Source organism: Talpa europaea (assembly GCF_964194135.1).
Source record: "Talpa europaea genome assembly, chromosome: 6".
NCBI lineage: Eukaryota > Metazoa > Chordata > Mammalia > Eulipotyphla > Talpidae > Talpa > Talpa europaea.
Genome location: NC_140072.1, coordinates 117,658,676 through 117,675,441, shown reverse-complemented (window position 1 = coordinate 117,675,441; position 16,766 = coordinate 117,658,676). Strand labels below are relative to the sequence as shown.

The 16,766-nt window shown below is 38.5% G+C and overlaps 1 protein-coding gene across 3 annotated transcripts in view; it reads right to left on the bottom strand.

Annotated features, from left to right (window-relative positions):
• Positions 1–582: 582 nt before the first annotated feature.
• Positions 583–16,766, bottom strand: part of SLAIN1 (SLAIN motif family member 1) — a gene marked incomplete at both ends in the record, with an annotated part of 40,537 nt that continues 24,353 nt past the window's right edge. Inside the window, 6 exons of one of the 3 annotated variants that reach the window (XM_084234731.1) lie at positions 583–658; positions 2,932–3,214; positions 6,193–6,348; positions 13,072–13,413; positions 15,368–15,517; positions 16,452–16,601. In XM_084234731.1, coding sequence (XP_084090857.1) covers positions 583–658; positions 2,932–3,214; positions 6,193–6,348; positions 13,072–13,413; positions 15,368–15,517; positions 16,452–16,601 — 1,157 coding nt within the window. Of the gene's footprint in view, positions 659–2,931; positions 3,215–6,192; positions 6,349–13,071; positions 13,414–15,367; positions 15,518–16,451; positions 16,602–16,766 lie in introns of those variants that run through there. The other 2 variants (XM_084234732.1, XM_084234733.1) reach the window with 2 other exon arrangements.

The following is a 16,766-nucleotide window of genomic DNA, read 5'->3' as shown; positions in this document are numbered from 1 at the left end:
TCCCTAGAGCTAAAAAAATAGTACCTTACCACAAAAATATTTTTATGGCACAAAATTTAAGTTGTTCCATAGTGGTTCACATAAGTGTAAAAAGAAATAGGCACAAAAAATAAAATTCCTGTAAACTATAAAAAAGTAAATTAAAAGCATAGGTTATAGAACCTAGTCGCAAATATGCAACATATTAAAATACAGAACATGTAATGGGACGATGTTCAGAACATGTAAGTAAATTAAACAAGTTACTGTAAAAAAAAAAAAAACTCATAGGGCAAAGAAAGCATTGATACATCTCAATTCTCTCAAAAAAGTATTCCAGGTACATAGCAGTTCTACAAAACTTCCTAGATCTAAGTGTCACGATACTGCAACCGTTAATTTGAGAATGTTGCAGTATCTCAGGCAAATATTTTAAGTGCAATAATTAGTCTCTGGTGATTGGTCCATTGAAAAACAATGCAGTCAATATGTTAAAATGCAAAAAGGAAAGAATACCCCCACATCCACTGTTACCCAGCCAGCTAGGTAACACAACCCTCATTGACCCTTCTTTCCCCTTCTTCAAAAGTACATAAAACTGCATCAGTAGCAACCATCTCTCCAGTTTCCATCCCTCAGAGTGCTAAGTGAAGACAGAGGCTTTGGAGGCTGAAGGAAACTATAAAAGGAAGAAAAAAGGAAACAGATTGTTAATAATCACTTGCGCACTAAGACCTGCTCTCCCACCTGCTCCTCCAACCCAGGAACCACAGCCTGCCTTGTACCTTCCCCAGGTGAATGCAGGTGTGCACTCTGCATGTCTGGGCATTGAACATGCTCACCTACTGGAAATCCAGTTCATCGCACAGAGCTGTATGTGTCGTGTGTTCACAAACAAATGTGCAACCTAAGTAAAAACCATCAGTAGCCTAAGTTGTAAAGACTAGCTTAAAATTAGAAAGAAAAAAACTAGTTTAAAATTAGAAAGGGGCCTCCCCTGGTGGCGCAGCAGTTGAGCGCTGGGCTGCAAAGCTGCCCACGGCCTCTGCAGCATGGGTTCGATTCCCGGCCACCGGCAAGGGTCCCACATGGTGCGCAGACCTCTCCTGCCATGCCCACTGCTCCCCTCAGTGTACTTCGTCAGTCTGCCTGTTCTGTTCCCTGCTCTGGTTCTGGTGAATTCACTCACCCTCCCGCACTTCTGACTGTACCCAGTGCTTGTATAAATAAATAAATAAATCTTAAAAAAAAATAAAATTAGAATAAAAAAAAACCTTTTCTATAGAAAAATGGCCTAATGACCTAAATGGCTACTTCACTGACTGCAAATAGCAAATTAACATGTACCAATTTTCAGCCTGATGAAATAATTCAATGTTTGCCTGTGCTGGGGGGAAAAGAGCCTCACACATAATCTGCCAGTGACAACCTTTCCAGAAGTTAATGTGCAGAGATATATTCAAGGATAAATGGATGATCCACAATAATTCATATATATCAAATAAGTGACTATTTTCAGGCATCAACGTAGCAGCTCTCATTAACTGGAGGAGAATAAGCCAGAATTTGCTGAACAAACATGCATCAAAATGACCTCTCTGGATAATTGGATTATGGGCTAGCCTTTACTTTTTTTGCATTTTTGAAGTTTGAGTTTGTTCTTGATCTGAACACCTAATCAGAAAATTAAAAGCAAACCTATTTCTTTTTTTTTTTTTTTAATACACTGCTGAGGGGAGCAGCAGGCGAAACAGGAGAGGTCTGCTCACCATGTGGGTTGCTCCGAGGCTAGCAGGGATCGAACCGGCACTGTAGAGGCTGCGGACAGCTTCACAGCGCTGCGCTCAACCACCTGTGCCACCAGGGAGGTCCCAAACCTATTTCTGATAAAGAAAAATTACTTTTGTTCCTACATCCCTTTTAAACTTTTACTACAGTTCCCTCCCTCTTCCTCCTTCATATTCTAATTTCTTCTAAGAGTTGTCTCTATTTACTGCCTCCACAGTCTCATCTACCAAGCTCTCCTCAATCCACTTTTATAGAATTTTTTTAACCGTAAAACACTCCAGGGCATGTAGTTCAAGGAGACTATATCACAACTGTAAGTTTGTTTTAAATATGCCCTGCAGGTAATCTGGGATTTGGGGGTAAAAAAAATCTACCTGGATTATATCAAACTTATATCACCAAGATGCATGTTCTTGACATTGGGGATAAGATGAACCCAAGATTTCCACATACCACTACTCCCAACAAGCTTACATTCTAGTTGGAGAGTCTAGGACTAGTACTACTTCATAAATAAGTAGACTATACAGTCCCTACAATAGTGATAAATGCTACGGGGGAAAAAATAGAGAAGGAGAAGGTAAAGGAGGAGTTAAAACTCTCCCAGGAGTTGTGATTTTTTTTTTTTAAAGATTTTATTTATTTATGCATATAAGAACTGGGGTATAGGCCAAAGTGTGGGGGGTGAGAAGATTCACCAGAGACAGACTGGGGAGCACACAGGCATATCTACTGAAATACACTTCTGAGGGAAGCAGTGGACAAGGCAGGAGAAGTCTGCCATGCCATGTGGGGAGCTCCCTGGCCAGGAAATGAACTCAGGCCTCCGCGGTGGTAATGCTGAAACTTAACCTCTGTGCTATCAGGTAGGCCCTGAGTTTAGATAGAGGTATCATTTAAGCAAAGACCTGAAAGAGGGAAGGAAAAGACTATGCAAGTAACTTGGGGGAAGGAAAATACAAAACCTCTGGAGATGGAGCTTACCTGGTAAAATAAAAGCAAACAGTACATGTATGAGGAGGGAGTGATGAGGGAGGCAGGAAAAATGAGATCAAGGAAGATAAGGAATGAGGTTACACTGAAACGAACGAAGTAAGCCGGTAGGTCACAGGACAGTTTCTAATTGCAAACTTCCCATAAAGTTGTGAAGACAGAGGTGCTGACCTTCTAACAGGTTGTGCAATTTTGCTTCGAGGCAGGTTACTCCCATTTATTGCCAATGAAGGTCTTGGAAGTGCACTGCGGCCCATTATCCCAGAAGCTGCAGCTTTGTTTGGTGTGGGGATTCCTGTGTTGGAGTAGAGCTGTAAGCCGTTGGACAAAGGCAGGTTACTGCTGCCTTGCACGGTTGGACTCACGTAGGCTGTGGCTTTTAGAGGCTGCCGGACAGACACTGGGAAATGTCCCACGCTGTGGATTCTGTGTTGGAGCTGTCCTGGTGATGGAACTAGAAGAGATGATATATGCATGAGATAGAACTCCTACTGCAATCCCATTTAGGGAATGACTGCTCTATTTAAAGAGACTGTATGGTCTGAAAGTGTAGAACAGCATTTAGTACGGAGAAATTGTAAATATTGACAAGGGAATCTCTTACTCAAATAAGCAACATTTTTGAGTGCCTAACTATAGCTGGGAGCCAGGGCTAAGTGGCACCCAGTCCTAAGAACATCTTCTTTCCCTTTATAACATGTCTGATGACCTGACTCTCATAGAACAGTTTCTTCCTCACTTGTAAGATGTGAGGACTTCTTTCTTAACCATTGCTTTGGGGATGTTTTCATGAAAATAAAACAAAGGGACAGCTTAACAGCTATAATTCTATAGCTTTCTATAATTATAGAAAGGAAGATATAGGTGACATTAGTAGGTACAAACATCTTTATTACAGTTATTTCTGAAAGTTTTCATATGACATATACTTGTCTCAGATTTTATGGGAAGACTAAATGAGTTAGCCCACAGAAAGCCTTACAATGGCCTGGCACTCATCACTCAAGTACGAGCTATTATTACCTTGATGATAAGAGTGAAATAAAGAAACTCTCCAGTCCAACTTTGGGTGCCATCTCACATTTAAAAACAATGGACTGTTCAGAAATTTTTTAATCTTACAATCCTTTTTCAAAGGGAAAAAATTTAATCTCAAATTTAACAGGAACTTATGCACACAACTCTGTTATTTACTAACTACTTTAGCTTTGCTGCCTAGTACTTTGGTACAATTACAGGAACACATCCTGTTTTCTAAAAATGATTTAATTGATTTGGAAGTTACTTATCCATAAAATATACAATAAAAACCTTTTTGAAATAAAAGTAAGGGGACAAAGACAATATATGTCTGTGGTTTTATTCAATGTCTCTTAAAAATGCATTGCTAAATTTGTTTTGCTCAAGACTATATTAGGTAAAAAATACATACCTAGGAAAGTAGATGCATGTATACAGTTCTCAAAAATTCAATGTAAGAATATGCTACAGTTCTGTTTTCAATTTATTCAAATAAGTATGGACCCATAGTTATTTTGCTTGCTGTTATAATCACTACTATAATCACTTATTTTGGAGCTCAGATTGTCCCGCATTTGGTTATTGGGAACTTGAACTTGTTTCATATATCCTGACATGTTCACATCATTTTTTGAGCACTCCCATTAAAACTGATCATTCTTTGCAGTCTTCATTCCATTCTGTTTTGGCTTACCTGTGTTTTCTGACACTCAAATCATGCTACTAATCTACTATGAGTTAAGGGTAAACAAAAATTCCTAATCATTACCATACTATCCTCAAAACAGTATTTTCCCACTCTATGATTATATGACTAGCTTTTGTGGTTATGTATAGAAATGTTTATCTCAGTTAAATTTCATCATGATATATTTGGCTCATTTTCCTAATGAAGTAGTTAATCGTCCTCTGGATTTCTTACCATTAGCAAACTTATAGGTTATCTTCTATGCCTCTATACAAGTCACTAATTCAAACATTTCTTAATATCAAGACCTAAGACAAAATCTATGGCATACATTTATCCATTTATTCAAACAGTTACTGAGAACTCATTATGTGCCAGGCACTGAGAAGAGAAAATCAGATAAACTATAGTCCAAGCCCAGAGAGAACTGATAATCTAGAATTAACCTAAAATGAAATTAATCTGGTATGACACACGGCATAACACAGGTAAGCACCAAAAAGCTAAACATCTGAAGATATATTTTGGGGTATATGGGAGTGACTACTAGGGTCACTGGTGGAGCCTTTTCAAAGGGTATATTTGGATTACGTTAGAAAGGAAATAGGAGTACACTGAATGAAAAAGGGGAGAGAAGAACAGCCATGTGGGAGTCAGAGTATCCCAGTAGATAAAAGTATAAACTCAGGGTTGGGGGGGTGGGCTGTTGTAGGGGAGCAGAATTCTTTCCATCTCTATTCTCTATTCCTCACCTGTACAGCCTTGGGCAAACGTAACCTATCCAAAACTTTTGTTCATCTGTAAATGGGAATAATACAAGAAACTACTACAAAGGGCTTCAAACAGAAGTAAATAAGCTAATGGATATAAAGCAATTAGCACAGGTCCTTGTTCAGAGTTTACTGTCACTAGGAACTAAGACAAAGAAATGCAAGACCATGTTGTGTTGAGGAAATACCACACTTGAGCCCCAAAATTGGATCTGTGGAAAAACAAGGCTACAAACATTTTGGGTGCAGACTTAGACCTATGTGCATGAGGACTCTTGACCAGTTCACTATGAACACACTTGGGGCCTCCGAGGGTTGGGTGTGTCAATACTGGGACTGTGACCTTGTGTCTGCCTCCTTGGAGTCAGTCTCAGACTTAATTCCAAATACCCATACAGTCAGCACGACTAGGAATGGAGGCTGGGGGGCCTGGAACCCGCACACCCCATATAAGGTGAAAGCACAGCAACATTAGATTTAATACCACACTGCTCATTGCTGGGTAAGACATATAGAATATGAATGGCAGATTGTATGGCAAACTGAAATGATGCAGACAAAACCTATTTTAGACATAGCAAAATATAATTTCATGGGGATGTGGGGGAGGAGCTATGGACTGTTAAAACAAGACCAAAATAGCAGCTCGTCAGAATAAGTGCGCTTTCTTCAGAGTAAAGTAGACAGCTAGAAAGACACAGATTTGCAAAAGAAACATTTTTGTGTGAGCAGGCAAACAGTTTAGTGCATCTGTTATCCTAGTAGATTACATATAATTTACTACTATTAGCTGGTAATATAAGCACTGATGAAAATACTCAGTAGTGACATACAAAAATAAGTCGCAGAACAAGGAAAAAACTTTCCTGTAATGTTCTTGCAAGAATATGTTTTCACTAATGGCTTTACAACTATTTAAAAATTATTAAAAAAATTGAAAGTTGTGGTACTTACTACAAGATTGTATTCTTGAAACTCCGTTTCCAGCCCCATGCAAGCTGGAGTCAAAACTCTGACTATTTCGCACGGTGACTGGAGAGCTAACACTGCTACTAACAGCAGTTGTACTTGGCATCCGAGCTAGATTAGGCATACTTCTTCGGAGTTTGTCTAGAACAGAAAAGAACTTTGTTGAGTTCAGCATCACAAATTTATGGCCTGCTGAAACACTAGCTTACAAAAGTGACACATAAAATCATTATTTTGCTCAACAACAAGAATTATCACATGGATTATGAACTATAGTATCAGTAACATATTCAGTCTCAACAAAGGTTCCACCAAAGAGACTGTTCAAGGAATTAAACAGTCAATTAGCAGCTTGCTCCTATATCAAAGGCAGCTTAGAAAATAATAGTTTTTTTAAAAAATAAAAGTTTTTAAAAATCATTAGAAAATGTTACATGTCAATTGAAAAAAAAGTCTAACCAAAACTAAAATGAATTTTTGCTAGAATTTCAAAGCGGAGGAAATTATTAAAATTCGGAGCTATCCACACATCACATCAACATGAGAAGTTTTAACAGTCCTGAGAATACGTGTTGGTTTGGAAAAGGTCCATTTCTCTCTCCTCGCTATGTGCATTTCCTGCCAGCAAAGGGCAGCAGAGAGTCACGCATGTTGCTCAGTGCTGCTGAGATGGGAAATCGACTCAAGACTGCTTTGGTGGGTGTGGTGTAGTAACAACACCCGAAGGGGGAGACTCTACACCGCTAAATCACAAATAATGATGTAAACCAGTGTTTACCTCAATTTAAAAAATAACAAAAATGTTAAGACTGCAACAAGACAGCTTTCTCTTTTATTAATACACTCCAAAAACTAAAATTACCCAGTCACTGAAGCCCAGAAAACAAAGGATCTACTTGAACAAGCCAAAGGCAGGTTCATTTCTTTCTCTCCTTCACACACGGACTCTTTCTGCATTACTTACATCTATGGGTTGTAGCCCAGCAAGTGACCTACACCAGAAACTTGGGAAATTTTGTGTGATCCACTTCCCCTACTCCATTCCACACTCCAAATCTTGTCCCTTCTGCTCATAAATATTTAACGAACCTTCCACTGACACCCAGTCTTAACCTCATTATCACCCACATTTTTCTATCATCCTTTTAATTGGTCTCTATGTGCCCTCTCTTGTTCTTCCAATATATCTTTCATCCAGCCAAGTTCTACTTGACACAAATGTACTTCTAGAGATCCTCTTGCTTAAAAACCTCCAATTACTCACCTTCGCCTTCACCTTAAAACCCAAACTCCAGAGCATGGCCTAGATGAGACCTGTCCAGGGACTGGCAAGACACACTTCTCCAGCCTTATCTCCTGCTGGTCCCCCACTTAGTCAACTCTCCCCAACAATGAACAAATGAAGTCCCAAACACTCCACACTCTTAACACAGTTGAGCATGCTAGTCCCTTACTTGGGACACCCTCCCCCACTCTGGAATGAATGAACAACGGAAGAAGTATTTATTGTGTATACCAAACCCTAGAATCCATAAAATGTTGGAGCTACTACATTTTATTAGCTACAAGTCCCCAACTCTGAATTTACTATCTCTACCAGTATCTCTCAATCTTTTCTTTCTTTCCCTCCATCCCTTATAGATCCTAAGAAGACTTGAATAAATTAACATTAAGCTGAGTTTTGTGAAAACAAAGTGGTAGTCGCCAGAAAGGAAGGAAAATGGGACTGGACAAATTTAACATGGGGGTCAGATGTATTGTGAATAGAATCTAGATCATAACACAGCATACATAGATGTTGAATTAGAATGCTGTATACCTGAAACCTATATAATATTACAAACAAATGTTGTTACATCAATAAAAAGATCTGAGATTCTTCCAAATGAGAGAAATGAAGTATTAAAAGAACAGCGCTCTGAAAAATAAGGCTGAACTTTGTGGGACCTCAAACCATTATAATACCTCAGATGTTCTCTCCAAATCTACAAAATATTTTTATCTATATCAATATATATTCCCCAAACAAGAAAGTCACAAACCAGGACACTGAAATTTATAGTCATTTTCTTTCAATCTAAATCAGAAAACAAATGATATACTCAAAACTAATCTAAAATGTGTACAAGGGCAAAACCAACTAATCTTGTTTCTCCTCTTTCATACTGCTATTTCCATATTACTTAATACTCCATTATAGTCCAGTAATGTTTGCTGCCTTCGGATGGTTTGGGGAAGACAAAATTAAATGAGTATAATAAATATATATTGTCACAAGAAATTGTGACAAGAATTATGATGGATAGGTCAGGGAAAAAAACTTACTATATCTAGCTAACTTTTACTAATTCTTTAAGAATTAGTACAACTATTTTTCCATAAAGAAGTTTTCTATATACCTCCTGGCTGAGGTATCTATTATTCTGATAACATTTCCTTACTCTCTGTCTATATTTCTAGAATAAAAAATGGTTAAATACTGTTGCTGACTGTTAAAGATTTCCTGACCACATCCCTCTTTATTTCCTTGAGGCCTATTTCTAATAACCTTGTCTCACAATCCCCAATTTCTATTAAAGTTGCTAGCCCAAGAGAAGGCATTTAGCACATTCAGCAAATATTATGTGTGTATGTGTTGGCTGAGTGTGTGTGGCAGGAGGACAGAGGAAAGGAGAGGAAAAGTCTAAAGAGCCGACATGCACCTCTTCTGAACATCACAGGAAGTGGCATGAAAAAGGGAGCCTCTATCAATTTGAGACTATATAATCTGACCACATATTTTAAGCAATGGGGAGGTTAGGGCAATTATATACAATTATTTAGAAAATAATATGTTTCTATACTTGTTAAATTTCCCACCTACCTACTACAAAAGTGTTCACATATACAGAAGGACTGAAAAGTAGTATCACATACATCTGTACATCTCACCTGGATATACTACCTATTTTCATTTCACCTGGATATACTAACTGAATAATGTGGTTTCATTCAACACCATTTCTTCATAATGCTGATGAGAAAAAAATAATTCCAATGGATGTCATACAAAACATCCTGCTATGCCCTTCAGCTGAAAGTTAGTTTCTCAGAACCTATCAACAGTAAGTTTACACTTACTGTATATACATTAGTTTGAAGTTGTGAAGCAATTTAAAAGCTGCAAACATCATGACACTTTAACCCTGACTGCACTTGTACATCCCAAGAAAAAAGTCTATAGAACTACAATGTTGTTGATCACATGCAAGCAAAATTTACAATATATTTTAGTCATTCATAACATTTTTAAACAACTTAAGAGTTTCTTTTAGAAGCTTTTCCCCATAAACAATGATCCAATCAAGGTCCACACTCTACACTAGTTATGTCTCTGATCTCCGTTAATCTGGATTCGTCCATCCTCAAAACCAAACTTTACTTGTCTTTAAATATCAAACAAACAGTTTCACAAAGCTTTAATCTGAGGGAAGAGGGTTGAAAACAGGAGGAGGAAGAACATGCTGGACTATGACTAAGGCTTCAAGAAGGGGGCTGTGATGGGGTGGGAGTACATGGGAGAGAGGGGCCTAGTGGAGGATCACCTGGGGCTTTGGTGGCAGATGTGGTGAAATAAACCTATACCCCAAAGACATATACTGTGACGTAAATCACCATTACCAAAATAAATGTAACTTTAAACAATAAAAAAAAGAGTATCAAAAAATAAAAGCTTCCCAGTGTAAATATTTAGGATATTATTCCCGTGGGAGCTAAACTGTGAACTCCAAATTGTGTCAGGGACCACCTAGAAATGAAATGCATTTTCCTGTCAAACGACTTGGAACAGATCCGTAGTCACAGATGCTTCAAAGTTCAAGGAATCAAAAGTTAATAGTCTGCGTCCCTCACCGGGAATTGGCACTTTTATCTTCAAGGACTCCAAGGAGCAGGTGACTGAGAGACTAGACCAAGGACAACATTGACATAAACTGTCATGTATTAACAAAGTAGCAAGACTCACCACCGTATGGAACCAAGATGGAGTGTTTAGGAATAAAGGAGAAGGCTCAGGCTGAAACTACTCACTACACAGCTGGATCTAGCCCTCCAGTCAGGGAGCCCAGGGGCGCTCTCCAGCTAACACTGGCGGTTGGTTACATGCTACAGATAACCTTTGCAACACCCTAAAACTCACAGTTAGTCAAGATTCTGTAAGATGTAGTTTCAAATCTGGAAAATTATTCCGAATACACTCCTTTTAATTCCATGATTCCCCAGGAATATTCCAAGACTTTTAAGAGCCTTGGCAGTTAGGCGCTATGGAAACACTAAATAAAAGCACACATCTCATTTATTTTTAATAACTTAAAAAAAATGGATCGATGATTTAGCAATTATTTTCTCCTCTCCATGTTGTTTTGGTAATTCAGAAAACTATTTCATAAGCTAGTTTCAAAGTTGCTATTCTTATTTTGGTAAATACTATTGCATGGTAGCAAATAAGGCTTAAGTTTCTGAGTCCTATGTAAGTGAAAGCTTTTAAAAAGAAGGGAACTGCAACTTTTCTTCACTTTTCAGCACTTATCACAGGTACTCTAACAGTCGCTATTTTATTCATTGCTCCTAACCATTTTAGGTTAGGAGAATATGTGTTAGATACGAAATTACAGCAAAGTTTTTAAGAAAGATATTGTTCTGTCTACATTTTACAACCAAGGAAATCTAGCTTGGAGACCTGAGGAAATCTAGCTTGGAGACCTGAGAAACCTGGGAAAGGTATTAAGTGTTAAGACAGGACTGGAACTCAGGGCCTACGGGATTCCAGGGCCTATGCTCTCAACCATTAAATCAATTAGTCAGAAGGCCAATACAGAAAACATCTGTTGTATCCCATTTTCCTTTGTATGTGGACACCAGACCTTTTCGGAAAAATAAAACTACTTCAGACAGTGAGCTGTGCTGTTTCCACTTTCCTAGCAGGAATCACCATAGCACAGGGTCAAGTGCCTTTTATGACAGTGTCTAGCGTAAGTTAATATGGCTTTCCTAAGCTGGGACAGCGATCCCACTGATATACTAAGCTACCATCCACCTGACAACTAGGATATGATGTATTAAGACACTTGACAGGGCCTCCCCTGGTGGCGCAGGCGGCTGAGCACCGCACTGTGAAGCAGTCCACAGCCTCTGCAGCGCGGGTTCGATCCCGGCCAGCAGGCGAGAATCCCAGGTGGCAAAGCAGACCTCTCCTGTCTTGCCCGCTGCTCCCCTCAGCAGTGTATTTCATCAGCCTGATCTGTTCCCAGCTCTATCTCTGGTGAATCTTCTCACCCTCCCACGCATCTGGCCTGTACCCCAGTTCTTGTATAAAAATAAATAAATCTTTAAAAAAAAAAAGAGACACTTGACAATAAAAAATCATCTGTAAAGAAACAAGTCCAGGTGCCCTCTCAATAGGATGATATGGCTTTCACTAAGCGCATAGAACACACTGCTTTGGTGATATTATGAGCTTTATTTTATTGTTTACAGATTTATTTATGTATGTATGTGTAGAAGACCTGGGGTGTAGTCCAGAGGTGCAGGGGGTGAGAGGATTCACCAGAGACAGAGTGGGGAACATAAAAGGCAGATTTACTGAAATACACTGCTGAGGGGAGCAGTGGGTAAGACAGGAGAGGTCTAGTACACCATAGTTCCCTGGCCGGGGATCGAACTCAGGCCAAAGTGGTGATAGGGCTGAGACTTTACCCCTAGGCCACCAGGGAGACCGATATTATGAACTTTAATAAATTAGTCATTATTGACATTTTTTTAGCTACCACTGTCTTTTAAATTTGAAATCTAAAAGTGCTAAAATATTATCTGTAAAACTTTAGATATACTGTCAAATGTGCTTTGGATTCACAAGAATGATGTAAACAGAGGTGGCAAAGATAAAAGCTAAACACATGGTAAGATGACCGCTAATAAAATTTGTATTTGGCCAGGCAATATTTTTAAATAACCTGTCTGATAACTTCTGGGCCCAGCACTGAATACTGGTACTATATAAAATGATGCTATATATCTAATGCTGCGACTATAAATATGGCTTATATCTCCATATTACATGGATTTGTGTGTTTAAGGTCTAGCTACCCACTCGTACTAAACATACCAGGTTTTGCATATCACACAATTACTCTCTCTACAGTTAGAAGTCAAGGACAATCACTCCTAAGAGTAGGGGAGGAAGACAATGATAAAGAGGGAGATAGAAAAAAATCACAAAAGGAAATGACACATATTTCAACCCACCATGCTGACATTACAGCAGCAAGCTTCCCATCACCACACCAATCCTCAGCCTTCCTGCTCCACACAGATCTTATTCTACATGTCAGGAAATTGGGGAAGGATACGTCCAAACTTCTCCCCATCTGGAAATGACACACAGCATCCTCTCCAGAGCATCATCACCCACACTTACCATCCATCACTGCTAGGAACAGGTAATAAGGCATTGAAGGTTACAGGAAAGGGGAAGAAAGATGTAAATCTGCCTTTGACTCCACAGAACTCCACGATGAACTCCCTTGCACAGCCCTACCCACCCTACAGTTGTATTAGCAATAACATGGAGACACTTCACAATTATTACTCATTTTGTGCTAGCAACATCACCTTGGTTTTCTTGAGACTAAATACATAAAGCTGGGACAGAGACACAGAAACTGGCTTATTACAGATTTAAGTTTGGACTAAACTGATAAGGTCCTGAGGATGTACTCAGTACATCTGGAAAACATTTAACAATGATTTATATTGACCTTAAGACCATGTCTTGACCACACATAAAAGATCAAAGCATATCAAACACAGAAAGTATATACAACCTACCTCCGTTAGTCCTATTTGGTTGCTGATCTGGAGTTTGGGGTTGAGATGAGTAATACTGTTGCTGCTGGTAATTATTTGAAGGAAAATACTGAGAACTGGGACTCCTCCTACACTCCCGAATGCTGGAAAAAGTCTGTGAGTGGGGAATTCCTCTTTGGAAAGGTGAACATCTTGGAAGACGAGGCTGAGGGGGTGGCAAATGATCAAATTCTTCCTCATCCTCCAGACTAAATCTATCGTATTCTTGGTCACTACATGTCCCTTTTTTTCCTGAATTCAATGACACACTGGAACTATGTCTTGAGACAGATGCTGAAGTAGAAGCATAGTCTTGCCTAAGACCTATAAAACAACAACAAATAGTATTATCTTATGAGACATTTCAATCCAGCTTAATCTTCTAAGTTCCAATCAATCAAATATTTGAACAAAATGTGTGCCAAATAAATGATTCAAATGGAGGCCCTTTATCTTGCTCTGAGCTTACTAAATCACAAGGAAACAAATACATTTACCTACCAAACACGTTTATTAGATTCTTCTGTTTGGCAAAAAGATTGACCCAATCCCCATGAAGATTAAATACATGGCTAGAGTTCAATATCATTATCAATTTTCCCAAAAAACTCTTTCTGAAATCTAGGATACTTGGGAAGATTACTTAGGAAAATCTATCCTCAGATATAGAGATGGCTCCCCAACCCAACTTTCAATATCTGGGATATAAGTATTTTCTACAAAGGTCACCTCTGTTTTATTCTCTTTGTTACTAATATTAAATTTTTCAAAATATACTGACATTTCAGTACTTCCATAGTTTTGGGTCATCCTAAATGACAATTATCTAAAAATAGTCAAGCTAGAAGTTTTTAGCTATTCATCTCAGTGCCAATATCAAAACTTTTAAAATTACTTTACTCATGACTTTAATTTCTGAGACTGACACCCCTTGTTCTAGCTATGTATTTTTAGGAAGTAACCATTAGTGTTCTGTTACTAAACAATTGTATAAAAATAATCACTTTTCTCCTCCATATGTATCTCATAACTTCTTATACTCATTACCATGTTTCTCCTAGTAGCCTTGACTAATTCAGAAAGTGGGACATTGTTATGCTTAAATGTTACTTGGCTGTTTCTACTTATGTTGGCCTGAAAAGATAACTTCAAAACAAGTTTACCCCAGTTTTGTAAGCTCCACCTTATTGTGCCTTTTGATGCCATAATAGCCTTAAAATAGTTCACTCCCAGATTGATTGTTGTAACTTTATTGTAGAACAGTGACAAGTTGTTCCATTCCAATGATCTCCTCCATAATGACTTACTCTAAGAAGTGTATCAATACATTTTTTCTTGCTTTAGATTTTTTTAGGTATTTTGGTTTAAAACTATCAATACATTTGTAATATTGAATTTTTTTTTTTTAAATAGAGGCATGTTTTATTTATTTATTTATTTGTTTGTTTGTTTGCTTATACATGCACTGGGTACAGTCAGAAGCGTGGGAGGGTGAGAGAATTCACCAGAGCCAGAGCGGGGAGCAGAGCAGGCAGAAGGACCGAAGTACACTGCTGAGGGGAGCAGCGGGCGGCAGGAGGGGTCTGCGCGCCATGTGGGACCCTCCTCCGGTGGCCGGGGAGCAGCTGGGGATCGAACCAGCGCCACAGAGGCCGCGGGCAGCTTCGCAACCCAGCGCTCAACCGCTGCGCCACCGGGGAGGCCCTGTAATATTGAATTTTTATAAAGAGGACTACACACTCTTATGCAGAAATTATACAGAGCAAATTCCTTGCACACTTCGCCCAGTTTTCCCAAATGGTAACTTTCTTTTAAACGACAGAATATGAAAACCAGAATATTAACAGTGATACTTTCACATTCTGAAGGACTTCTGAGCTCATTCCAGTTTTTCATGCTCCTATAAGCATTCATGTTCAAGTTTTTGTGTGCATACAGATTTCCTTTCCGGGATAAATGTCCGAAAGTGTAATTAGCTGTGCCTTATGGAAATTGTATGTTTGGTTTTTTAAGAACTGCAGTGGCTATACCAGCTACATGCCTGTATCAGTGTGTTTTGACCAGAGTATGTTCTAATATCTTATGACACCCATGAGAATGCAGGTAGCACTTACCTGCTTTGCCTACAACGCAGGATAGTATGAGAAAGAGAATCTAATGGTTTGCCCATTACCTGTTGAGAAATGCTAGAAACCTCTCCTGACCTCCTCATATATTTCATGTAGAAGTTCCTTGTTTTTAAAAGAAAAAAGCAACTTTTAGTTTAAAAAGAACATACTTTCTTCTTGCAGACGAGCCATGATCTGAACATCAGTGAGGTCCTGTAACTTATATCCCATGGAGATAGAGTCATCCTCCAATTCCGAAGTACTCAACTCACTGTCTATAGATGACTGGGGACTGAGAGGGGATCCCCTGGAGGTGTAACCTGAAAAGCAAAACACATGTCTTTATTTGTCTAGTCTAAGGAACTGATACATGTGCACACATGCTTGACAATTCATGTATCAGCAGCAAGCAACTGTTTTCTTTCATAACATGACAAAAAATTAACCAAATCATACCAAATAAGAAAGTTGTACTTTCAGATAAGAGAAGTAAACTGTATATATCCATGTAAACCTTCAATTAATAATCAGGTATATTTGTCCCTCAGAGTAACTGATTATATACTTTAACCTTAAATTTTACTCTGGGTCATTTTTTAAATAGGTACAAACAATAGTGCTATAATGGGTAAGAACATCACACTAAAAACCACACACATGTCAACAGAAGTATATACGAAACCTTCAAAATTTAAGAGTAGCCCATGAAAGTAAAAAAACAATGGGTTGACACAAGAGAACCAAGGAAGGAAGTACCCAGAGAGAGAAAATTGTAGGAATGGAATCACACCAGTGTTGAGACAAGTTAGAAAATGGTGAGATCTTCACTTCATAAAAAGCTACTATGACCATATTTTCTAAGTTGCCCTGGCTTAATAAAAAGCTACTAGAAAAAGAATATATATATATATATATATATATATATATATGGCTTATAATTTTAAATAGTGAAAACTATTTGGATTATGTTTGACATTTCATTTCAAAAGCCCATTAGGCTTTTGGAAACACATACCTATACTCACACTTCTGCTAACCCCAGAAGACTGCCCACTATATACAACTGAGAATAGGAGGTTGGTGATGCTGAAGAAGAAATTAATGCTAGGCCTGTTCATATGCAAAAGCAAGTGCGCAGTATAAATTCTCCGTTATAAGATTACCCCCAAGCTTTTCAATGAAAGATGGATATTTAAGCTTTGTTTAGTGACTGAAAGACAAAGCAAGCAGCTAGTCAAGAAGTTGAAGTATTACCTGTTCTTTCGGGTGTTAGTATTGCTTTATTTGAGGTTTTAGAGAAGCTGGGAGTATTAATGCCATTGCTATAAGGGCTGAGTCTTGCAACAGGACTATAAGGAAAAGCCAGGGAGACATTTGAAGAGAAGAGACTCCGCCATCGGCTCGCTGTCACAGAAGCAGAAAATAAACAGCAGTTGTTAGCTATACAGAGGCAGATTTTGATTGGTCAGAAGGAGAAAGGGAAGAGATTAAAAAAAAATGTGAAAAGACAAAGCAACTTTTCATTAAAAATATCTTAACTGACATTCACTTATCTAAAGAAAAATAGGC